The following is a 26,198-nucleotide window of genomic DNA, read 5'->3' on the forward strand; positions in this document are numbered from 1 at the left end:
CACGGGCCTAGTTGCTCCGCAGCATGTGGGATCTTCCCAGACCAGGGCTCGAACCCGTATCCCCTGCATTGGCAGGCAGACTCTCAACCACTGCGCCACCAGGGAAGCCCCTATTTCATTTTTTTTAACAAGATAAAAATTTAATGAAAATTAGTCAGTGGTCAGTAATTCTTAAGTTAAAATGACCGTGAGTAAATAGATCAAGATGGATAGAACCTAGTCTGAGGGCAGGAGCCAAATTGAATAGAATTATGTGTCTTATCAGAGGATGAAAAGAAGTAGTTCTCCAAGGTTGGATGAAAAGAGAAGGCCTGTGGAATTACAGGGTCTAGATCTCAGTCCCAGCTTCACAACTTGATAGCTAAATGATCTTGTGCAAGTCACAGCACCTCTGAACCTGGTTCCCTAGCTGTTAAGTGGATATGCTCCTAATTGACTAATCTTTCTCATTGGTTGTTGTAGAGGTCAGCTAGATCTTGTGTATGAATACATTTTTTAAAAAGAGAGGCATGGTGCTGGGGTTTATGTAATTATTTAATTGTCCTCAAACCAAGGGCTGTTTAACAGCTGATTTCACCCTAGCCCTTGTTAAAATTAAATTTTGTTTGGCTGGCGCAATGTTATGAAAATTGAGTGTGAGCGCAATCCCTGTTGTCCTATTATAACTGTCCCATTAAAAATCATTAACTTCAGGACTTCCCTGGTGGTCCAGTGGTAAAGAATCCACGTTACAATGCAGGGGACACGGGTTCAATCCCTGGTCAGGGAACTAAGATTCCACGTGCTGCAGGGCAACTAAGCCTGCACGCCACAACTACTGAGCTCGAGCACCTCAACTAGAGAGCCCGCGTGCCCTGGAGCCTGCGCGCCACAACTAGAGAAGAGGAAGCCCGCGCACCACAATGAAGATCCCACGTGCTGCAGCTAAGACCCGATGCAGCCCAAAATAAATTAAATAAATAAATAATAAATCTTAAAAAAAAAAAAATCATTAACTTCTTGGGAATTCCCTGGCGGTCCAGTGGTTAGGACCCAGCGCTTTCATTCCCGTGGCCCGGGTTCAATCCCTGGTTGGGGAACTAGGATCTCACAAGCAGTGAAGCACAGCCAAAACAAAAAAAAAACATTAACCTCTTTACCTTTTTTTTTTTTAACCTCTTTACCTTTTAAGGCATTTTGAGTTTGTGGTTAACTGAAATTCTGGAATGGGAGCAGATTTGTTTATTGGTAACAGAGCAGGCCCCAACCCAGAATTCTGATGGATTTGCTGTTGTGCTCCCTTTGGCAGCACATATATTGATGGATTTGCTGTTACCAATTGCTTCCCTTTTCAGGAAATGAAAAGAACCTGGAGTTTGGGACCAACTAGATCAGGGTTGACTTATTAGCTTCTGGTTTGTCACTTAACCCCTGAGTCTCTTTCTTCTCGTCTGTAAAATGGATTCTCAGGATTGTTGTGAAGACTGGAGATTATATCTACACAGAGTATGGCACATTATCAAACCTTACTAGCTTACTAAGGCTATAAGCTCTATATCCCAGTATACTCTTAGCTCTTCCTTTTTAATTAACTGGCATGTGGCCAGTGTTTTAACTCAGGAATCTTACACTGATGCATATTTGGTAGAGAATTCTTAGTGAGAAGCAAGAGAGGCCGGCTGAAAAAAGCCATTTCACTCTGGGAGGAATCAGGTTTCTTACATTCCTGAAGGAAGAGGCATTAAGTTTAGCTCATTTTCTGTGCCTGGGAAGGTACATTTTATTAGAAACTTGCCGTCTGCAAAGAGGAGCCCCCACTCAGTTTAGCACCAGGACAAGAGAATTTGTTTGTTTGTTTGTTTGTTTGTTTATTTATTTGCCACATCGTGCGGCTTGTGGGATCTTAGTTCCCGGACCAGAGATTGAACCTGGGCCCTTGGCAGTGAAAGCATGGAGTCCTAACCAGTGGACTGCCAGGGGATTCCCCTGAGAAATAATTTTAAAAGGCTGACTGACTGCTTCATAGTGTTAAATACAGACCATGAATGTAAGACTTTGGTTTGCAAAGTCCTAGAGCCAGCAGCTGTCGTAATATCATTCCCATCCCCATACATAGGAAAGCTGGCTATATGTAGTATGCCTTTTTCTAAGAAAATGTGCATAATTTTTAAGATTTTATGAATCTTAAAATTTTAAACATACCATTGATTAAATGGAATACTGCAATAATCTGGCTATTCCCTTAGTGTGTGACTTGAGACTCAGGTTATTCATCTATCGATCAGGGCCTGTATTAATTTGCTAAGACTGCATAACAAGGTACCACTGACTGGGTGGCTTAAACAACAAAAATTTATTCTCTCATAGTTCTGGAGGCTAGAAATCCAAGATCAAGATTTTAGCAGGGTTGGCTTCTTCTGAGACCTCTCTCTTTGGTTTACAAATGGCTGTTTTCACGTTCACATGGTGTTCTCCCTCTAAGTGCATCTGTATCTTAATCTTCTCTCATATGGGCACTCGTCATATTGGATTACACCTTACTCCAGTATCCTCATTTAACTGTAATCATCTTTTTAAAGACGCTATCTCCAAATACAGTCACATTTTGGGGTATTAGGGTTTAAGACTTCAACATATGAATCGGTGGGGGATGGAGTACAATTCAGGCCATAACAGCGTCCGTACTTATTTTGTATTTTTATTGCTAGTCCCTTGGTTCTCAAAGCTTAGAAAATGCATGGCAACATTAGCCAGTTATTTCCTAGAAATGAGAGGTACAACTTCAGGGACCTATTCACTTTGAGAGAGTTCCTTGACTAAGAAAACTCAAATGCTACCTGAGACAGTCAGATGCTTGAAAAGGTATTGATATATTTGTATTGTGGATTTCTTGATCTGGGCTCAGCAAGTAAGGGAGAACATGATGAAAAAAGCCCCTCTGCCTGATAGTCCCTGAATGAGAGTCCAGCATTCCTTTGGTTGCTGATTCCAGATGTGCTTCTGCAAATGTTTCTCCTTCCAGTCTAACCTCCTGCTTGGCTTCTCCAGTGAAGTCATAAGCAAATATTTGTGATAGTTTCTTGTCACCATGGTGACTAAAAAAGTACAGCCTGGTTCTCCTTCCAGCTTCACTGTCAGCTCTGCTTGAAGGAAGAGAGCCCTCTGGGAGAGCCCAGGCTCAGAGTTATGAAAAACCATGTGTCAGGTAATGGGGGAGAGCAGTCCACAGTGCTGCCTTTAGAAATTTGTCCTGTGCCTATTAGTTTCCAGGCATAGGGGTAATCAGGGACCCCAGAGAGAGGCCACTGCAACCCCCTAGAACTTTTAACAGTAAATGGACTTGGACTTTGCCAAGTGGATGTGGAGACTTGCACCTTGTAAGACTCTGCTGCTACTATTGGTTTGCCTAGCTACTTTCCAGAATGAACAGAGGCACCTACTCTGAAGTTTCATTTCCTTATTTCAGCTGTCTCCTCAACTTCCATTCTATATCTCTTCTTCACTCAGATTCTCTTAATAGACTACTTTTCCCCCTCACATTTATGTACTTTCTTATTCCATTTGTGTCCTCAAGGTGATCTCCTGCTTAAAGAACCAGCCCTAATCTTGCCTTTGGGAGCTTTCTTTTTAAACTCTTCATCATGATCACCCCAACCACTCCAGAAAAGAGGCAATATTAGAGTTAATTATCCCTTTCTGTGTGCCTATAAAACTTATTTTTCATCCCTTTTGCAATACTTTTATTAACTGTTTCAGATGAGAAATTTAGAGGATGAGAAATGCCTATAAAGGGAGAAAGAAACAAGTTGGTAATGCTTCCTCTACTCATACTTCAACATTATCACCTTCACTTTTATCAGTTTTTTAAAATAATGAGATTGTTTTTAAAATGTAAATATTGAGTAAGGTATGATAAAGTCACTGAGGCCACAGGAGGAAACAAGAATGAGGTTTGTAAGGAAGAAGTTTATTATACTCACAGGTCTGGCTGGGGCGGGGTGGTCAGGGGGTGGGAAGTGGGTCACCACTGGCCACACAGGGTCACAGAGGAAGACACCAGGGTGGTCAGGAGGCAGAAGGGGCAGGAGCAAGCAGAAGGTTTTGGCCAGAGCCTGGAGTTTCAGAGGGAAAGTGAAGGCAGGGCAGAGTAAACAGTTTAGGATTCGTTAATTTGAATAATTCTGGAGGGCTTTGGGCTATGAGAGTAGTCTCTAGTTGCCTACTACTTTTTGGGCCCTGGGATGGTTGAAGCACAGGAATATTGCCTCCTGGGTGTACAGGCAAGATAAAGTAGATATGGCTCTGGATTGGTTCCTTTGCAAAGGCATGCTCTTAGGCACGATTGTTATCTGTGGGAATTAGCTAGCCATGGGAGTGGCAGTCTCTCCTGGGTTTGTAAGGCCCCCAAGTGCCAGAACATCAGGAACGCAGAAATAAGAAAATATAGTTAATATAATTGGCCCTGAGATGAATGGATGCAAATAAACAAATACAGAATGTTAAAAAAAATTTTTAAAGTTAAAACTGGGATTGTATGTTAGATTTAAATGGAGGAGATATGCTGCAATTAAAAAATTTTTTGTGGTAAAATATAATTCACCATTTTGACCATTATTATTATTATATTTTTTATATATATATAAATTTATTTATTTATTTATTTTTGGCTGCATTGGGTCTTCGTTGCTGTGCACGGCCTTTCTCTAGTTGTGGTGAGCAGGGGCTACTCTTCCTTGCGGTGTGTAGGCTTCTCATTGCTGTGGCTTCTCTCGTTGTGGAGCACGGACTCTAGGCATGCAGGCTTCAGTAGCTGTGGCACGCAGGCTCAGTGGTTGTGGCTCGCGAGCTCTAGAGCGCAGGCTCAGTAGTTGTGGCTCACGGGCCCAGTTGCTCCGTGGCATGTGAGATCTTCCCGGACCAGAGCTTGAATCTGTGTTCCCTGCATTGGCAGGTGGATTCTTAACCACTGCGCCACCAGGGAAGTCCCACCCCTATGTTTTATTCTAAGAGTTTTACGGTCTTAGCTTGTATATTTAGGTTGTTGACCTATTTTGAGTTTTATGTATGGTGTAAGCTAGGGATCCAACTTCATTCTTTTGGATCTGAACATTTAGTTGTCCCAGCACCTTTTGTTGAAGAGACTGTTCTTACTCCATTGAATGGACTTGACAACTTGTCAAAGATCAGTTGGCTGGCTGTGGATGTGTGAGTTTATTTCTGGACTCTGTTCTGTTCTGTCAGTTCTTTTTTTTTTTTTTTTTTTTTCTTTTCTATCAGTTCTATTCCATTGATCTATATGTTTATCCTTATGCCAGTACCACACTGTTTTGATTACTGTAGCTTTGTAGTGAGTTATGAAATCAGGAAGTGTGAGTTCTCCAACTTTATTATTTAAGAATCTGTAGTTTCCACATACTTGTGAATTTTCTAGTTTCCTTCTGTTATTTATTTCTAGCTTCATTCCATGTGGTGAAGGAAGATAATTTGTCTGATTTCAATCTTTTAGAATCTGTTGAGACTCTTTATGGCTTAACGTGGTCTGTCTTGGAGAACGTTCCATGCACACTTGAGAAGACGTTTTCTACTGTTGTTGGGTGGGAGTGTTCTATATGTCTTTTGGGTCTACCTGATTTATAATGTTAAAGTCCTCTATTTCCTTATTAATCTTCTGTCTAGGTTCTATTCATTATTGAAAGTGGTGTACTGAAGTCTCCAAATGTTACTGTAGAACTATTTTTCCCTTCACTTCTGTCAGTGTTTGCTTTATATATTTTGGGGCTCTAGTTGGTGCATTTATAATTGTTATATCTTCTTGATGAATTGACACTTTTATCAGTATGTAATGTCCTCCTTTGACTCTTGTAACAGTTTTTGACTTAAAATTTTTTATCTGGTATTAGTATAGCCATCCCAGCTCTCTTTTGGTTACCATTTGCATAAATATCTGTTTTCATCCATTTACTTTCAACTTGTTTGCATGTTGGGATATACAGTAAGTCTTTGCAGGCAGCATATAGTTGGATCATGTTTTTTTAATCCTCTGCCAATCTCTGCCTTTTGACTGGAGAGTTTAATCCATTTAAGTATAATGTAATTACTCGGGAATTCCCTGGTGGGTTAGGACTCTGTACTTCCACTGCTGGGGGCCCAGGTTTGATTCCTGGTCGAGGAACTAAGACTCCTGAACCGTGTGGCGCAGCCAAAAAAAAAAAGTATAATGTAATTACTGGTAAGGAAGGACTTCTGCCATTTTGTTCTTTTTTTCTATATGTCTTATGCTTTTTTAGTCCCTTTCTTCCTCTATTACTGCCTTTTGTATTTAGTTGGTTTCTTGTAGTGAATTGTTTTCATTCCCTTCTCATTTCCTTTGTTTTTAATTTTTCCTAATTCCTAAACATTTTCCTAAACATTTCCTAATGTTTTTAATTTTTATTTTGTGTGTGTATATGTATATGTATAGAGAGATTGTGGTTACCATGGAGATAACATTTAACATCCCAAATTTATAACAATGTAGTTTGGATTGATACCAACTTAACTTCAGTAGCATACAAAAACTTTGTTCCTGTACAGCTCCAATCCCCTCTTTATGTTGTTGCTGTCACAGATTGTATCTTTATATATTGTATGCCCAATAGCATTTGTTTATAATTATTTTATATGTTTTTCTTTTAAATCATGTAGGAAATAAAAAGTGGCATTACAAACCAAAAATCCTATAATACTGGCTTTCGTATTTCCCCATGTAGTTAACCTTTACTGGCTTCAAGTTACTGTGTAGTGTCCTTTCATTTCCTTTCATTTTCAACTTGAAGGACTCCCTTTTAGCATTTCTTATAGAGCAAGTCTAGTGGTTAACAAACTCCCTCAGCTTTCATCTGAGAATGTCTTAGTTCCTCCCTTGTTTTTGAAGGACAGTTTTGTCAGATACAGGATTCTTTGACAGTTTTTTCTTTTAGCACTTTAAAAATCTCAGTGCCTTCTGGACTTCATGGTTTCTGATGAGAAGTTGGCTTGTATGTGATGAGTCACTTCTTCCTTACTGCTTTCAAGATTTTCTTTTTGTCTTTGGCTCTCAACAGTTTGATTATGTATCTAGATGTGGGTCTGAATTTTTCTCCTTATGATTAATTGGGTATCTTTATGTGTACATTCATGTCTTACATTAAATTTGGGAAATTTTCTGCCATTATTTCTTCAGAATTCTTTTTCCCTTTCCCTCCCATTTCTTTGACTCCCTAAATGTATATACTGTGATTTGCTTGTTGGAGTTCCATGGATCCCTAGGTTCTGTTCACTTTTCTTCATTCTTTTTCCCTTTCTGCTCAGACTGCATAATTTCAATTTTCTTGTCTTCCAGCCTGCTACTTCTGTCTGTTGCCTGCTCAGATCTGCTGTTGAACCCCTCTAGTGAATTCTTCATTTCAGTTATTATACTTTTCAACTCTAGAACTTCTCTTTGGTTCCTTTTCTATTTGTTGATATTCTCATTTTGTTCAGCATTGTTTTCCTGATTTCCTTTAGTTGTTTGTCCAAATTTTCCCCTTAGCTCTTGGAGTGTATTTAAGACAGTTGTTTGAAAGTCTTTGTCTTAGTTTGTCCAGTGTCTGGGCTTCCTCAGGAAAAGTTTCTGTCCATTTATTTTGTGCCTTTGAATGGACCATACTTCCTTCTTTCCTTGTATGCCTTGTAATTTTTTAAAAATTAAAAACTGGACATTTGAATATTATAATGTTGTAACTCTGGAAATCAGTTTGTTTTCTATTTGTCGTATGTTCTTGGTTCTTTTTTCCCTCTTTACCTGCTTTCTTTTGGATTATTTTTTATGATTCTCATTTTATCTTCTTAGGTTTAAGGAAATTTTTTAAATGGGAAAGTTATTGTATATGTACCTACTTCTTACCATTTCTAGTATTCTTCCTTTTGTGAAGATCTGAGTTACCTTCTGGTATCATTTCCTTTCTGCTTGAACAACTTTAGCATTTCTTTAGTGCAGGTCTGCTAGAGACAGAGTCTCAGCTTTTGTCTGAAAAAGTCTATTTCACTTTCATTTTTGAAAGTGTTTTCACTGGGCATAGAGTTCTAGTTTGGCAGTTTTTTTCAGTACAGTTAATGATGTTATTTCATTATCTTTTTAAATTTTATTTTATTTTTTATTGAAGTATAGTTAATTTACAATGTTGTGTTAGTTTCAAGTGTACAGCAAAGTGATTCAGTTATACATATATATATATGTATATTTTTTCTCAGATTGTTTTCCATTATAGGTTACTACAAAGTACTGAGTGTAGTTCACTGCGCTATACAGTGAACTACAGGTCTTTGTTGTGTACCTACTTTATATATAGTAGTATGTATATGTTAATCCCAAACTCCTCATTTATCTCTCCCCTACCTCCCTCTAATATTATCTAGAATTTTTGTATCCTTGTTCATAAGTGATACAGGAAAAGTATAGGACCTTCTCATATTATCCTTCTTTGGTATTGTTATCAAAAGAATGTCCCTTCCAGTACTTCCCTGGTGGCACAGTGGTTAAGAATATGCCTGCCAGTGCAGGGGATACAGGTTCGATCCCTGATCCAGGAAGATCCCACATGCCGCGGAGCAACTAAGCCTGTGTGCCACAACTACTGAGCCTGCGCTCTAGAGCGTGTGAGCCACAACTACTGAGCCCACGTGCTACAACCACTGAAGCCCGCGCACCTAGAGCCCATGCTCCGCAACAAGAGAAGCCAGTGCAATGAGAAGCCTGCACACCGCAACAAAGAGTAGCCCCCATTCACCACAACTAGGGAAAGCCCATGTGCAGCAACGAAGACCCAACACTGCCAAAAATTAATTGATTAATTAATTAATTAATTAAAAAAAAATAATCTGCCTGCCAATGCAGGGGACACAGGTTTCAGCCCTGGTCCCTGGTCCGGGAAGATCCCACATGCCACGGAGCACCTAAGCCCATGCACCACAACTACTGAGCCTGAGCTCTAGAGCCTGCGAGCCACAACTACTAAAGCCCACGCGCCTACAGCCCGTGCTGCGCAACAAGAGAAGCCACTGCAATGAGAAGCCCGCGCACCGCGATGAAGAGTAGCCCCCTCTCGCCGCAACTAGAGAACGCCCGCACACAGCAACGAAGACCCAGTGCAGCCAAAAATAAATAAATAAATTTATTCATTTTTTTTTTATTTTTATTTTTAAAAAACAACTATGAATGCAACTATGAACAGGTAGCAGCTGGAGGGAGTTCTTTGTGATGAAGGAAAAGTTTTGTATCTTATAGTTGTGGTGGGTTCACAAATCCACAGACGTGGTAAAATTGCATGGAATTACACACGTATGCACAAACACTCAAGTGAGTACACGCAGAAGAACACATACACAAATGAGAACATGTGAAATCTGAATGAGGTCTGTAGATTGTACCAATGTCGATTTCTTTGTTTTGATATTGCACTGTAATTATGTAGAATATTATCATTGTGATACATGAGACCACTACTATTTTTAAAACTCCAGGTGAGTCTATCATTATTACCATTATTTTATTATCACAATAATCAAACAAAATCAAATCATGAATTAGAAAGTAATCAAAGAGGGCTTCCCTGGTGGCGCAGTGGTTGAGAATCTGCCTGCCAATGCAGGGGACACGGGTTTGAGCCCTGGTCTGGGAAGATCCCACATGCCGCGGAGCAACTGGGCCCATGAGCCACAACTACTGAGCCTGCGCGTCTGAAGCCTGTGCTTCACAACAAGAGAGGCCGCGACAGTGAGAGGCCCGCGCACTGCAATGAAGAGTGGCCCCCGCTCGCCGCAACTAGAGAAAGCCCTCGCACAGAAACGAAGACCCAACACAGCCAAAAATAAGTAAATAAATAAATAAATAAATAAATTTATAAAAAAAAAAAAAAAGAAAGTAATCAAAGAATAAGATGCATTTAAACATTGAGTTCACTAAAGGGACTAGTGAAATATCAACGCCTATCCAGAAATTGTTTCAATAAGAGGAATAAGAGTTATAAAAGTTATGTTCAGATTTCTCTCATGTTTCAAAGTTTTCTTTAAAATTAAAACTTAAAATTGAACTTAAAAACAGAAATTGCAGTGTTGATCCCTCTGGGGACTTCTAGTAGCACTGACAAGGGTTTTAGCTAAATATTCCAAATAAGATCTTCTCTGGAAGTTCTTCTCTTCAGGTCAGGGAGTTGATGTCTAGGGGCCAATCCATTCCCATGGATGCTTTGTGGAGTCATATATTTTCTGTTAAGACACTGAGAATCAGGGAATTTTACCAACATTGTTACTTAAATAACCCCTTTTCCATTAAATATTCACTTTGTCTTTCTCTGGCAAAAACAAAACAAAACAAACAAAAAAAAAACCTCATTTGTAAAACCATTTAAACCTGGCATTTTCTTTGTGGGAATATTCTTTAGTGCTGATTCAGTATATTTAATGGTTGTAAGGCTAGTCACATTCTGTTTGAGTCACTTTTGGCAAGTTATATTATTCTAGGAATTTGTCTTTTCAAACATGTTAGCTAGCATAAAGTTGTTCATATTTGCTTTTCAATCTCTTTAGTTACCTAACATTATTTGTGTCCTCTTTTGTTCTTGAGAAATCTCACCAGAGACTTGACTATTTTTCATCTTTTGAAAGTTCCAAGTTTTGCCTTGTTGATTCTCTCTGCTGTATGATTTCTCTCTCCTGTCTTTTTTTTTCCTAACCTGTGTACCTAAGTCATTAATGTTCAGACTTTGTGTTAACTTCCTAAAGCTTATACACAAATAATTAAATTTCAGGTATATGAAACACTGGCATGTAAAGGGCAAGCTTTAAAACTTTCAGAAAACATGAGAGGGTCTCTTTCTGACCTTGGGAGCGTGAAAGGATTTATTAAACAAGACACACAGAAAAAGCTAAGTATTAAAGAAAAATTTAACTACATTATAATTAAGAACTTGTTAAAGAACTCCATAAAGTGAAAATTGCAAAAAATGAAAAGATACAAACTCCTAAAAGATATTTGTAGTACAAATAACTAACAAATGGTTAATAACTAGAATATCTAAAGAACTATAAATCCATAAGAAAAGGACAAGTAATTCAATAGAAAAATATTCGAAGTACAGTAAACAGACATTTTTCACAGAAAGGGAAACATGGCTAATAAACATAAAATCTAACCCTATTAGTAATGCAAATCATTACCCCAGTGAAGTACCTCATACTCAGTAGATTGGCAGAAGTGATAATTCTGAGTAATAGGATATACATCAGTGGGAACCTGGTACATATTGCTGAGCTAATGTGAATTGGCATCCCATTGGAAGGCAACGTGGTATCTGGTGAAGTTTAACATTTACTTGCCTAAACCCAGCAATTCATTCCTTAGAGCAGGGGTTCTCAAAGTGTGATCTGCAGACTATTTCAGAGGGTCTGGGAAGTGAAGACTAAGATGTTATTTGCCAACTCAAAATAGATTAAAGACTTAATTGTAAGACCTGAAACTGTTAAAACTCCTAGAAGAAAACACAGGAAAAAAGACCTTAGTCTTGGCAATGATTTTTTTGGATATGACACCAAAAGCACAAGCAACAAAAGCAAAAATAAATAAGTGGGATCACATAAACGAGAAAGCTTGAACTAGAAAACTTAAAAGCTTCTGCACAGCAAAAGAAATGGTCGACAAAATGAAAAGGCAGCCTATGGGAGAAAATATTTGCTAACCATATATCTGATAAGGGATTAATATCCAAAATATGTAAGGAACTCACACAATTCAACAGCAAAAAAAAAACCAAATAATGCATTTAAAAATAGGCAAAGAACCTGAATAGACACTTTTACAAAGCAAACGTATAAATGGCCAACAGGTTCATGAAAAAGATGCTCAACATCACTAATCATCAGGGAAATGCAAATAAGTTATGATGTGTTTATACAGTAAAATAATATGACATAGGAAAAATTAAAGAAATACAGCTCCATGCAAAAACATGGGTGAATCTTTTTTTTTTTTTTAATTATTAGCACCTTTAATTATTATTTATTTATTTATTTATTTTTTGGCTGTGTTGGGTCTTCGTTTCTGTGCGAGGGCTTCCTCTAGTTACGGCAAGCGGGGGCCACTCTTCATCGCGGTGCGCGGGCCTCTCACTATCGTGGCCTCTCTTGTTGCGGAGCACAGGCTCCAGACGCGCAGGCTCAGTATTTGTGGCTCACGGGCCTAATTGCTCCGCGGCATGTGGGATCCTCCCAGACCAGGGCTCGAACCCGTGTCCCCTGCATTAGCAGGCAGATTCTCAACCACTGCGCCACCAGGGAAGCCCAAACATGGGTGAATCTTAAAAACCCAGTGGAGGGGCGACAATTCTCAGTAGGCTAAACATAGTATGATACAATATTTAGGAGTAAACATATATGTGATTAATAAAAACAAAAACGAAGATAATGACAATTCATCATAGCAGTTTTCTTTTGGCTGGAATTGGAGTGGGGATGGAGGGGCCTGGGATAGGGAAAGACCCTACTACTAGATTCAGGCATATTAATAATCTAGTTCTTAGGTTTAGTGGTGAGTTGACAGATGCTCATTGTATTATTTTGCTTGGTAACTTTACATTATGTTTCATCTTTTTGTATGTATCAAATATTACAGAATAAAATTTTAAATTTCTTTAATTTAAAATATAGATGGGTGGCCACATGAGTTATTAAAAAAAAATACATGGTATTCCACTGAATTGGGTACACTATAACGTATATCACCTGGGTAGGTTAAATATATTTGAGTTTATTGGGCAAGTCATATAACTTTTCTGTCTTGTCATAGAAGTGATCATAGCTTGTGAGCATTTACCATATGCCTGTTGTTCTAAATAGTACTTTGCATGTATTAAGCTATATAGTCCTTCTAACAACTCCGTGCTCATGTATTAAGCTATATAATCCTTCTAACAGCTCTATGAAATAGGAATTATTATATCCCTGTTTTAAAGATGAGCTCCTGAGGCATAGAGGTTAAAGCAACTTGTTGAAAGTTGCACAGCTAACAAGTAGAAGAGCCGGTATATGAACCCACACAATCTGCCTCCAGGGCCTACACCTTTTAACTCCTCTGCTTATATCAATTGCTATAAAAGCACTTACTTAATAAGTTTGTTATGATTAAAGGAGACTGTGTTGTTTGTGTGGGGGTGGTACTAGAGATGTCAGGTGCAGTTACTGAGATTATTAGGCCTCCTTGGGAACCTGTGAGTCCCCCTGAGAAGGGGAGGGTGGGTAGGGAAAGAAGCCATTGAGAAGGAAATGCTGTCCTCCTAAGAGCCTTTGCCAGTATGTTTGTATCTTCCCTTCTTCCAGAGACCATGGCGAGCCCAGGGAAAGACAATTATCGAATGAAGAGCTATAAGAACAATGCCCTAAACCCTGAGGAAATGAGGCGAAGAAGAGAGGAGGAGGGCATTCAGCTCCGGAAGCAGAAACGGGAGCAACAAGTGGGTTAGCCCAAGTATTCTCAAACGTGCTCTTCAGGGAGGCAGGCCAGCCACCACGGGTGACCTCCACCTTGCACTCTCACTTTCCTCTTGGGAAAGTAGCTTATCTCTGTGGGCCGCTCATCCAGCTTCCTTTGTTGTAAAGAAATTTTGGAAGCTTTGAGAAAGAACTGTCCCTTATTCCTTTTCCATAATTTAGAACAACTTGGACATCATTTATGTCTTCAATATAACATTCTAGTGCTAACCCCTTGTTTTTACCCAGTAGTCACTGTTAGGACTGGCCGTCAAGGCCCAGCCCCAAGCCTGGCCCTTTAAGAATTTTGTCAGCCATCTGGGCTGCCTTACTTCTATTTCTTGAGTCCATTCTTTGTAAGTCTCCCTAGAACTGAGACTGTATTAATGCCTCATCGTCTACACTCTGCCATGCACCATGCACCACACGCCACCACCAAATTGGTTCCTTGCCCAGGTCTAGATGCTAACCTGCTTTTGCCCACCCTTTTGCTTTACCATTATTTCTTTCCTTCACAGCCTTTTATATGCATCACCTTTTATACAAAGGGCACAGGAATTTTAAAAGATTTTTTTTGCTTATAAAAATGTTCTCCAAAAATGTAAACAATCTATAACATAGAAAGTAAAGCCCTTGAATATCTTTCCATATCAGTATATTAAGCTTGGCATTTCCTCATACAGTAGCATTTCCTTGACAGTTATGCCATAATTTAATATTGGGTCATACTTTGTTTTCTTTGTTTCGGTAAGAAGTCTTACCACCATCTCTTCTCTTTACTTTCAGCTTTTTAAACGGAGAAATGTGGAGCTGATTAATGAAGAAGCCGCCATGTTCGATAGTCTCCTCATGGACTCCTATGTGAGCTCTACCACTGGGGTAAGACCCTTGCAAGCTTCCCAGGCAAGCTTGGGAAGTACCTGCTTCTGCAGAACAGAAATTGGTCAGTTCACATCATCTAGTTAGCTTTACCAACAACCATGCTAAGCTCTTTATTCCATGGTCCCTTTTGTAGCTGGTCAGCTTAAGGAGTCAATAAGGATTCATCTCTGATGGAAACACCAGAGGAAACATTTAAGGGAAGCTGTCAGTTGCCTCAGAGGTTAAGAATCACTTCCAAATGTTCCAACTTGAAGCAGCTGTGGATTAAACACCTTCTGAGCCTGCTGTTACGCCTTCCTCTTGCCCTGAAGTCTTTAGAAAGCAGGATTCCAAACAGGATTATGGGCTCATATCTGGCTCTAGTATTGGTTTGCAAAGTCGTGAACCTGTTTTATGTTCTAGGAGAGCGTGATCACAAGAGAGATGGTAGAGATGCTCTTTTCTGACGATTCTGACCTGCAGTTAGCAACCACACAGAAATTCCGGAAACTGCTCTCCAAAGGTACAAAGCCTAGTCTTCCCCAGGGGGCCCTGCATGACTTTAGCATCTTGTTTCTTCTCACTGACCTCATCAACTACTCCCTTTCACTCATTCTGCTGTAGCCCTACTGGCTTTGGTGTCCTTGGACAAGCCAGGCACATTCGTACCTTTGCACTGTCTATTTCCTCTGCCTGATATCCTTTACTTGCAGATAACTGTGTGACAGCTGCTGCATTTCTATGATCAGATCCTACCTTCTCAGTAAAGCCTACCCTGACACGCTATCAGAAATTGCAGTTCCCCCCACCCCTGCAGCATTTTTAGTCTCCTTACCCCACCCTACCTATTCTTTTTTTTTCCTATTACACTTACTGCCTTCTAACATAACAGGATATTTCTCATCACGAGGATATAAGCTCTACGAGGGCAGAAACTTTTGGTTTTGTTCACTACTGTATCCTCAGTACCCAGAAACATGTCTGGCACATAGTTTGTGCCTAGTAAAAATTTGATGTATGATGGGAAAAATATTCCCTGACTTTTCTTCCTCCCAAGAAAAGAATGCTGGTCTTGGAAGGGAAGTGTTTAGACAAGGGTTGCTCCTCCCTTGGTCTTCTCTCCCTTAATTCTTTACTTGCTTAGGTAAGTAAGGTTAGTTACTTGCTTAGGTTTAGGAAGCCAAAGGTGAGCATAGTTAAGTTAGGATTGGCTTTACTCTTTGGCATCTCAGCTATTTTATACAGTTCAAAAATGACCAGCTATTGTTTTTTTTAATATATATATATATATATATATATATATATATATTTATTTATTTATTTATTTTTGGCTGTGTTGGGTCTTCGTTGCTGCATGTGGGCTTTCTCTAGTTGCAGTGAGCAGGGGCTGCTCTTCGTTGCGGTGCGCGGGCTTCTCATTGCGGTGGCATCTCTCGTGGAGCACAGGCTCTAGGTGCGCAGGCTTCAGTAGTTGCGGTGCGCAGGCTTCAGTAGTTGCAGCACGCGGGCTCAGTAGTTGTGGCGCAGGGGCTTAGTTGCTCCACGGCATGTGGGATCTTCCCGGACCAGGGATGGAACCCGTGTCCCCTGCATTGGCAGGCGGATTCTCAACCACTGCGCCACCAGGGAAGCCCCATGACCAGCTATTGTTAAAACTACCTCACCAAAAGGGAGTTTGGGAATGTTTAGAAGGATTGTCAGGAGTATCTAGGAAGGATGGTGGACTTACCCCCATTAAAGCATTAGCCAAAGCCTCTCCTGACTTTTCCTCTCCCTCTTCCAGAACCTAGTCCTCCAATAGATGAAGTTATCAATACTCCAGGAGTGGTGGATCGGTTTGTGGAGTTTCTGAAGAGGAATGAGAATTGTACATTACAGGTGAGGCCTGGGGTGGAGAGTTACCAGATGAAAGCCCTTTTGCCAAGAAATTGTAGTGGCATGTTTCTACAGACACATCTCTTAGGATATAGACAAGATATTGAGGGAATGTTTAAGAGATGCTGTTACCTCAGAGGTCTTGACCTCAATCAAATAAGAGGCCCACAAACTCTTCCCTAAAACAATCTCAAAGGAAAGATACCAGAATATGACAGACTGATTATTCAGAGGTTATATTATAAATTATAAATATAAATATATTGGGTTAGCCAAAAAGTTCGTTCGGGTTTTTCTGTAAGATGTTACAGAAAATCCCGAACGAACTTTTTGGTTTTTTTTTTCTTTTTTTTTTATAAATTTATTTATTTTATTTATATATTTTTGGCTGTATTGGGTCTCCGTTGCTGCGCGCGGGCTTTTTCTAGTTGTGGCGAGAGGGGGCTACTCTTCGTTGCGGTGCGCGGGCTTCTCATTGCGGTGGCTTCTCTCGTTGTGGAGCACGGGCTCTAGGCACACGAGCTTCAGTAGTTGTGGCACGCGGGCTCAGTAGTTGTGGCTCGTGGGCTCTAGAGCACAGTCTCAGGAGTTGTGGCGCATGGGCTTAGTTGCTCCGCGGCATGTGGGATCTTCCCGGACCAGGGCTTGAACCCGTGTCCCCTGCATTGGCAGGCGGATTCTTAACCACTGCGCCACCAGGGAAGCCCCCGAACGAACTTTTTGGCCAACTCTAGAGGTTCTAGTCCACTTCTAACCCTGAGATGAACCATTTTGCTTCTCTGGGTCTCTCTTCTCACAAATGGGTAATGAGTAATCCATTAGAACTTATTAGAAACTTGGCTGAAAGGGACTTTTAGAGACCCATCTCACTCTTATCCTGGTTTCAGAGATGAATAAAGTGAAGCTTGGGAAATAAAAATGTGACTTGCCAAAGGACTCGTGGGTGCTGTGGTAGTGCAGGACTAGACCTGGGACCATGGAAGCCCAATTCTGTCTTCCCATTATGTTATATCACTGCCAGCACCTCTTCCTATCATTTAAAGGTGGAGAGGGAAAGGCTTGTGTGGTTTTCGTTTTTGTTTTTAAGTCAGGGGCAGGAGGCTTATTGCTCTGAGCCAGCTAGTAGGCACGGCTGCTCAACTGGAATGACCTCTCACTCATGGCTTTAATCTCACTTTCAGTTTGAAGCTGCCTGGGCTCTAACGAACATTGCCTCTGGAACCTCTCAGCAGACCAAAATTGTCATTGAAGCAGGGGCTGTCCCCATTTTTATAGAGCTGCTTAACTCGGACTTTGAGGATGTACAGGAACAGGTAATGCCCAAATTTGACTTAATTCTTGATGGTACCAGTGGTACTTATCCCCAGTTAAGAGGTTAAGAGCAAAGAGCTCCTGAAAACATTGGGATTTTCTTAGTGATAGAAGTGTCTTTTGTTATTCCTAAAGAGCCCCTTTGGGACACACCTGAGTCTGTGCTAATGCGGTGACCGAGATAGATAGCTTCAGGAAGGGAGGTCTAGTCATCAGAAAGACCAAATTTAGGATTAGAGGATAGGAACCCTCAGCCCCACCCCACCCCCACTCTTCCCACCCCTCCACCCCACCCTCCCCAGGGAGGTTAGAGGGGCTAGGGATTGGGTTATAAAAAGGCTTGAACAGTGAGATTCAGAGAGCTTCTGGGTTGGTTAACACTCAGTGTGCTGGGAAGGTGATGTGCCTGGAGAGGGCTTGGAAGTTCTGTGCAACCCCACTCCTCAACCCCCACCTTGCCCTGTGCATCTCTTCCATTTAGCTCTTCCTGAGTTGTATGTATTACGGTAAACTGGTAAACGTAAGTAAAGTGTTCTGAGTTCTGTGAATCATTCTAGTGAATTATTGAACCTGAGGAGGAGATTGTGGAACTCCTGAATTTATAGCCAGTTGGTAAGAAGTATGGGTAGCGCCTGGGAATTGCAGCTAGTATCTAAATTGAGGGCAGTCTTGTGGGACTGAGCCCCTAGCCTGTGGGATCTGCCCTAACTCCGAGTTAGTGTCAGAATTTAACTGAATTGACACAGTTGGTATCAGAGAATTGGTTGTTGGTGTAGAAAAAACTCCACACATTGGGCATCGGAGGTGGTGCTGGAAAAAAGACACCACAATACCCATTTCTCAGCACCTACAGATCATAAAAACCCAACTTCCATTTCTTCCACTGGTTGGATAGAAGTGGAGAGTGGTACTAGGGTTTTTTCCTATATTACTACATATAGGGTTGGTCCTGTGAGGCTACAAGAATGCAGTTTTCCCATCATTTTCTCCTTTTCTGGGGGGGATAAGAAGGTCTTGGTTTGGCTTCTCTGGCTGCAGTACAATGTCAGCCTGCCTTCCCCAATGAACCAGGAACTCTCAGAGGAAAAGTCCTCATAGAGCAAGTGCTCAATAAGGATGTTAACAAGGAGCGTACCTGAGCTTATTTAGTGTGTTTCAGGTCTTGATGGGGTGTTTGTCCTGGTTACTGGTGGGTGTCACTCTGTAGTTGTGAGTATAAAGTACTCACAGAAGCCGCTAGGCTCTGTGGGTGACAGTTCCATCATCCCTTTTTTAGGCAGTCTGGGCACTGGGAAACATAGCTGGAGACAGCTCCGTTTGCCGAGATTACGTCTTGAACTGTTCCATTCTTAATCCTTTGCTAACGTGAGTAATTATTATCATCTGCACCTGGGGTATCTTTCCGGCAGCCATGTGGCAGATCTTTGGGGAGCAGTTTACCTTAAGACGATGAGTGAATACAAAAATGATAAAAGTGCATTCTCATTGCCAGAGTAAAAGATAGTATCTTTTGAGAGTAAGAAGATTGTGTCACTGGTCTGTGTCTTGTGCTTCCTCACTTTGTAGCACTGTAGAATCTCATGTTGGTCATACCTGTCATTGTTGAGCCAGAGGAGAGAGGAAGGACTAGCCCATCTGGAAGAATCTAACCTTCTCTACGGAATGCATTAATTTGCTATGGGTTTATGCCTAGTACATTGGAGAGCTCTGTTGTAAGCCACAGATCTAAGACCCCATGCAGAGTCATCTGGATGCTCCCATCCCTTCCTCTGTACCCTTATAGTAGAGCTACATCTAAACCAAAACAGAGGGAGGAGCTTTTCTTGAGAGGCCACAATCTCATAGGCTACTATTATAACTCCTCCTTGGGCCTGTCACAGAAAATCATTCCATACTGCATGGCTAAAGCCCTCACACTAAACCTTCAGCTTTTATTTCCAAACACAACAATACTCTTGTTTAGAACTTGTGGCCACAGTTAGGGGCACAGTATGTCCTATCTTAAACGTTTAGCATGCTTACTCACGGTCCAGCCCTCTGTTTGTCCTTATTAGCTATGGTCTTAATAAGCCACAGCTGGTCCTAATCCTCTGTGAAGATGTAGGTCGGCCTCCTGGGCCAAACAGGCTCACTTAACTTAAATCTATGGGTAGGACGAAACAGGCTGCTAGAGTCTTAGGGGTCTGATTGGATTTGCTCCTGGGGGTCGTAGGCAACAGCTCTATGCAAAGAGCATCATTGCTCAGGATCTGGCTTTGCTGTCCCCTTCAGGCTGCTTACCAAGTCCACACGACTGACAATGACACGGAATGCAGTCTGGGCCCTGTCAAACCTGTGCCGAGGCAAGAACCCACCCCCAGAGTTTGCAAAGGTAAGACAGCTTCTCTTTTTTTTTTTTTTTAATACTTATTTATTTATTTATCTGGTTGCACTGGGTCTTAGTTGCGGCAGGTGGGCTCCTTAGTTGTGGCATGCATGTGGGATCTAGTGCCCTGACCAGGGATTGAACCTGGCCCCCCTGCATTGGGAGCATGGAGTCTTATTCACTGCGCCACCAGGGAAGTCCCAAGAGAGCTTCTTACCAATTCCTGAGTGAAAGCAGGTTCCTTCATATGGAGGAATTTTTTTTTTTTTTTTAATTTTTTTTTTTTTTTAAATTTATTTATTTATGGCTGTGTTGGGTCTTCATTTCTGTGCGAGGGCTTTCTCTAGTTGTGGCAAGCGGGGGCCACTCTTCATCGCGGTGCGCGGGCCTCTCACTATCGCGGCCTCTCTTGTTGCGGAGCACAGGCTCCAGACGCGCAGGCTCAGTAGTTGTGGCTCACGGGCCCAGTTGCTCCATGGCATATGGGATCTTCCCAGACCAGGGCTCGAACCCGTGTCCCCTGCATTGGCAGGCAGATTCTCAACCACTGCGCCACCAGGGAAGCCCCAATATGGAGGAATTTTGATATGGGAGTTTTCAAGTCTTTGGGGAACCCTCAGAGTCTCATCCTTGGGAAACTGAAAAAGGCAGTCGTCAATGAAGTAGGTGATCTCATATGCCTGGATGGTAAAGTGAAAATGTGGGCCTGATGGTTTAATGTAGTAGAAATCTCCAGGTTTTAGACTGACTTAGTAGAGGAGGGCTCAGCGATGTCAGGGTTAGTGGTAGAGATGATGTAACCGTGTCCGCCTGAGTCCCTCTCTCTCTGCTTCCAACAGGTCTCCCCCTGTTTGCCTGTGCTGTCTCGCCTACTCTTCAGCAGCGACTCAGACTTGCTGGCAGATGCTTGCTGGGCCCTTTCTTATCTGTCTGATGGCCCCAACGAGAAGATCCAGGCAGTCATAGACTCTGGAGTCTGCCGGAGATTGGTCGAGCTTCTAATGTGAGTGATCTCAGTTAGAAAGGGTACAGATTCCCTAAGCTTCTCCAAGCTCAGAACTGCAGTCAGCAGTCTGCTGCCCTATCCAAAGGTCTGGAGCCATGAGTGCTGCTGGCCTTGGTGGTCAGCCGAGTTGAATGCCATGTGCTGGCCCTCTACTGATCAGATCGCCCTCCTCTGTAGGCACAACGATAACAAAGTGGCTTCTCCTGCTCTGAGAGCTGTGGGTAACATCGTCACCGGGGATGACATCCAGACCCAGGTAAGGAGGAGGAGGAGGGCTGTCTATGGACAAAATCCTTCTCTGCCACAGACTTTGGTCCTGGTAGAAGGCAACATGATCTAGGAGAGAAAGCATAGGCTTGAGTGAAAAATTCCAGCTCTGCCACTTTCTATATTATTTGGGGGCAACTTGGTTGCCTTCATTTTTTTCTATAAATTGGAAGCAAGTCATCATCCATTGGGTGCTATTGAAGAAAAACTAAATGGAATAACCTGACTCACTACCTGGGACATTGTAAAGTAATTGTTAACAGATTTTGAGTTACGGTACCTTTGAAATACTAAAAGCTATGGAACCTCACCCCTACTTCCTAGACCTTTAGGATCCCATGTCTCGTGTTAGTCTCCTGTTAGTAACACTCCCACTGAGAGCACAGTATACAGTGTTTCTCTGTTCAAAGGCTAGAGATCTGAGTATTCTTTGCGTCTTGAGTAGTTTGCATAATTCTGTGGGATTCTTCACAAATTTCTTACAGGTGAGCAGTCTCACTCAAGCCCACACTCATTTTCTAGGTCATTCGGTCATTCTTTGTGTGTGTGTGTGTGCACGCGTGTGCCTGTGTACAGATATTCATAACTTTTTCTGTTTTTACAATTTTTAAGTATAGTTCACTGGCATTAAGTACATTCATATTGTTATTCAACCATCACCGCCATCCATCTCCACCACTTTTGCATCATTCCAAACTGAAACTCTGTACCCTTTAAATAATAACTTCCCATTTCCCCCTCCCCTCATCCTTTGGTAACCACCATACTATTTTCTGTCTCTTAGGAGTTTGACTACTCTAGGTACCTCGTATAAGCCGAACCATATATATTTGTCCTTTTGTTTCAGCTTATTTCACTTAGCATAATGTTTTCAAGGTTCATCCATATTTTAGCACGTCACACCTTCATTCCTTTCTGTGGCTGGATAATATTCCAAGTGTGCATGTGCCACATTTGGTTTATTTATTCATCTATTGGTAGACACTTGGGTTGCTTCCACCTTTTGGCTAGTATGAATAATGCTGCATTGAGTATTGGCATACAAGTATCTGTTTGAGTCCCTGCTTTCAGTTCTTCTGGGTATATATCCAGAGGTGGAATTATTGGATCATATGGTAATTTTATGTTTACGATTTTGAGGAACCACCATACTGTTTTGCACACAAAACAGTGCAATGGCTGTGCCATTTTACATTCTCACCAGAAGTGTACCGGGTTCCCATTTCTCCGCATCTTTACCAACACTTGCATTGCCTGGATTTTTTAAGGATAACTATTCTAATAAGCGTGAAGTTGTATCTCACTGAGGTTTTGATTTGCATTTCCCTAATGATTAGTGATGTTTGGCATCTTTTCATGTGCCTATTGGCCACCTGCATTTAAAAAAATTTTTTTTTGTATATTCTGGATATTAATCCTTATCAGATATACGATATGTATATACTTTCTCCCATTCTGTGATTTGTGTAATTCACTATGTTGATGGTGTCTTTTGGTACCCAAAAGTTTTAAATTTTGATTAAGTCCAGTTTATCTAATTTTTCTTTTGTTGCCTGTGCTTTTGGTGTTCTAGGTCATTCTTAACTGTTCAGCCCTCCCTTGCCTCCTCCACTTGCTGAGCAGCTCCAAGGAGTCAATCCGAAAGGAAGCTTGTTGGACCATTTCAAATATCACTGCTGGCAACAGGGCTCAGATACAGGTAGAACAAGCAGGAGGGAAGTTGGGGTGGGCAGCAGGTAGAAAGGCCTGGGAACATGAGACATTGTGGGATATTGCCCTCTAGAAGAAAAAATTTATTTCCCTTTTGAAATTGGGGTCAATGGATGCTATCAGTCAAAGATTCTGTGTAACAGAAGCCAGGTTCCTCTGTAGCGTCTTACCTATGTGAAAAGAACTTTCAGGAAGGGGAAGATGTCTTAATCTTTTAGCTGATTTGGGGTCTGGATTTGCTTATTCTTCTTGAAGTGACTTTCTTTCCTCCCCCGCACCCCACCCTCCACCCCCCAATTCTTCTCAGGCTGTCATAGATGCAAATATCTTCCCTGTGTTGATTGAAATCCTTCAGAAAGCAGAGTTCCGTACAAGGAAAGAGGCAGCCTGGGCCATCACCAATGCCACATCAGGAGGAACCCCTGAACAAATCAGGTATCACAGTCCTTTCCCATTGTCTTGAGTGCTATGTGTACTCTACCTCTTGGCTCACAGTTTACATGTGACCTCTAAACTGCCTTTTCTGGGATAGGTCTGCCCCTGTCCAGTAGTGTTTAACTGGTAAGCTGCTAGAGTGTAGCATGGGAATCTGAAGTAGATTCCTATAAACCATGTACCTCTTTTCCCTCCTGGAGAATGGAAACTTATGACACAGACATCTCTCTCCTCTGCCTCTTTCTACCCTCAAGAGAATTTAAATCTATGTAATTCTCAATTATCCATACAAATGAAAGAGAACCATGCTATGGCTCTTTCAGAGCAGCTTCTTTGGGAAATCATTTTTGGCAGTGATACTTGGGAGAAGCAAATAGGAAAGCTATTTTGTGTGAGGATGCTCTTTGATTCTGGGTTCCATTATCAACTTGAGTAGGAGTGGTGGGAACTGGAGAAGTGCCTTGCCTTCAGCTTGTAGCTTAGGAAGGGGAATATATTCAGTATAAATAAAACCTTAGGAGAAAAGGATAGCCACTGAGTGAAGCTTTTGAGGATACAGAGTTGTAAATGGCATTTTGGACAGGAAAAAGCATAAGTAAGTAAAGGTACAAAAATCAGAAACCTGGAGACCTTTACTGTTTGACTGGAATGTGATATTCTCGGAAGGGAATAATGAGAGGGGAAGCTAGAAAAGGTTAGGAGCCAGATTGTATTGTTATGACTGTAGAGCTGGGACTACAGAAATTTTAGGCAGGGAAATGATGTGCTCAGAGTAGGTAATACTGCAGCAAGGAGACATTAGAGACAAGGAGGAGGAATCCATGGCAGCCTTCTACATGGAAATGAACTAAACCAGTAGCATTGGGAGGGTGATGAGATTGAGATAAAGGATGGGTGGTTATGAAAGCTCAGTCAGAGTGAATTGCTGAGAGCATTGATGTGTGTGAGGGAGACCCAGAGACCCCGTAGCACCTGCCTGGCACCTCCCTTGCCTTGTCTTAATTTAGAACTTACCTGGTCTCTGCCCCTCAGGTACCTGGTCTCCCTGGGCTGCATCAAACCCCTGTGCGACTTGCTGACTGTGATGGATTCAAAGATTGTGCAAGTCGCCCTCAATGGACTGGAGAACATCCTTCGGCTCGGAGAGCAAGAGGGCAAGCGCAGTGGCTCAGGGGTCAATCCCTACTGTGGCCTCATCGAGGAAGCCTATGGTAGGTGCCCTCTCCCCAACCTCATGTCTGCTGTAAGTAGAGAGAAACTCTGAAATAGTATACATATGTGAGGGTGTGTGTTTTGAGGGGGTCATCATTGAATGCAAGGTTTTATCCCACCAGTTCCATTTCCTCTGAGGAGCAGTAGATGAGTTCTGTTTCTGATAGGCTCTACCTAGTAAGTAGGTTATGGTACAGATGCAAAAATAAAGCTCCAGAATTGATAATAGAATCAGGAGCTGGAAGGCATGTTTTCAGCTGAGTTTCTAGCAGCAAGTTCTTTCCTTTCTTTTGTTTTGTTTTCCCATTACAGTTTATTACAAGATATTAAATATAGTTCCCTGTGCCATACAGGAGGTCCTTGTTGTTTATCTGTTTTGTTAATAGTAGTTTGTATCTGCTAATCCTAAACTCCTAATTTATCCCTCCCCACCCTTTTGCCTTTGGTAACCATAAGTTTGTTTTCTATGTCTGTGAGTCTTTTTTTTGTTTTGTAAATAAGTTCATTTGTATCATTTTTTAGATTCCACGTAAGTGATATCATATGATACTTGTCTTTCTCTGTCTGACTTACTTCGCTTAGTATGATAATGTCTAGGTCCATCCATGTTGCTGCAAATGGCATTATTTTATTCTTACTTATGGCTGAGTAATATTCCATTATATATATGCACCACATCTTTATCCATTCATCTGTTGATGGATACTCCAGTTGCTTCCGTGTCTTGGCTATTGTAAATAGTGCTGCTATGAACACTGGGGTGTATGTATCTTTTCGAATTACAGTCTTCTCCAGATATATGCCCAGGAGTAGGCTCGCTGGATCATATGGTATCTCTATTTTTAGTTTTTTAAGAAATCTCCATAGTGGCTGCACCAGTTTACATTCCCACCAACAGTATAGGAGGGTTCCCTTTTCTCCACACCCTCTCCAGCATTTATTATTTGTAGACTTTTTTATTTTTTTGGCTGCACCGCATGGCTTGCAGGATCTTAGTTCCCTGACCAGGGATCGAACCCAGGGCCCCGGTAGTGAGAACGCTGAGTCCTAACCACTGGACCACCAGGGAATTCCCTTGTAGACTTTTTGATGATGGCCATTCTGACTGGTATAAGGTGATACCTCATTGTAGTTTTGATTTGCATTTCTCTAATAATTAGTGATGTTGAGCATCTTTTCACATGCCTATTGGCCATCTATATGTCTTCTTTAGAGAAATGTCTATTTAGTTTTCTGCCCTTTTTTTAAGATTCTGTACACCTACAACACACACATTTTTTAAAAATATTTATTTATTTATTATTATTTATTTTTGGCTGCGCCGGGTCTTAGTTGCGGCATGCAGACTCTTAGTTGTGGCATATATGCAGGAACTAGTTCCCTGACCAGGAGTCGAACCCTGGCCCCCTGCATTGGGAGCACGGAGTCTCACCCACTGGACCACCAGAGAAGTCCCTTCTGCCCATTTTTTTATTGGGTTGTTTGTTTTTTTGTTATTGACCTATACAAGCTGTTTGTATATTTTGGAAATTAAGCCCTCATCGGTCTCATCGGTTGCAAACATTTTCTCCCATTTTGCAGATTGTCTTTTCGTTTTGTTTATGGTTTCCTTAGCAAGGTCTGTTAGTGCTGGATTGACTCACCACTCATCTCCAAGAG

At 41.5% G+C, this 26,198-nt stretch overlaps 1 protein-coding gene across 2 annotated transcripts in view; it reads left to right on the forward strand.

Moving 5' to 3' along the window:
• KPNA6 (karyopherin subunit alpha 6) overlaps positions 1-26,198 on the forward strand; it is a 53,922-nt gene that overhangs the window by 22,222 nt on the left and 5,502 nt on the right. For both annotated transcript variants that reach the window (XM_036842354.1, XM_036842345.1), the window contains 12 exons: positions 13,348-13,481; positions 14,284-14,376; positions 14,782-14,881; positions 16,142-16,236; positions 17,415-17,546; positions 18,821-18,909; positions 19,816-19,915; positions 20,749-20,912; positions 21,093-21,171; positions 22,756-22,881; positions 23,200-23,327; positions 24,360-24,538. In XM_036842354.1, coding sequence (XP_036698249.1) covers positions 13,353-13,481; positions 14,284-14,376; positions 14,782-14,881; positions 16,142-16,236; positions 17,415-17,546; positions 18,821-18,909; positions 19,816-19,915; positions 20,749-20,912; positions 21,093-21,171; positions 22,756-22,881; positions 23,200-23,327; positions 24,360-24,538 — 1,414 coding nt within the window. In that variant the 5' untranslated portion in view covers positions 13,348-13,352. The remainder of the gene's footprint in view (positions 1-13,347; positions 13,482-14,283; positions 14,377-14,781; positions 14,882-16,141; positions 16,237-17,414; positions 17,547-18,820; positions 18,910-19,815; positions 19,916-20,748; positions 20,913-21,092; positions 21,172-22,755; positions 22,882-23,199; positions 23,328-24,359; positions 24,539-26,198) is intronic.

This window comes from Balaenoptera musculus, chromosome 1 (assembly GCF_009873245.2).
Source record: "Balaenoptera musculus isolate JJ_BM4_2016_0621 chromosome 1, mBalMus1.pri.v3, whole genome shotgun sequence".
NCBI classification, from domain to species: Eukaryota; Metazoa; Chordata; class Mammalia; order Artiodactyla; family Balaenopteridae; genus Balaenoptera; species Balaenoptera musculus.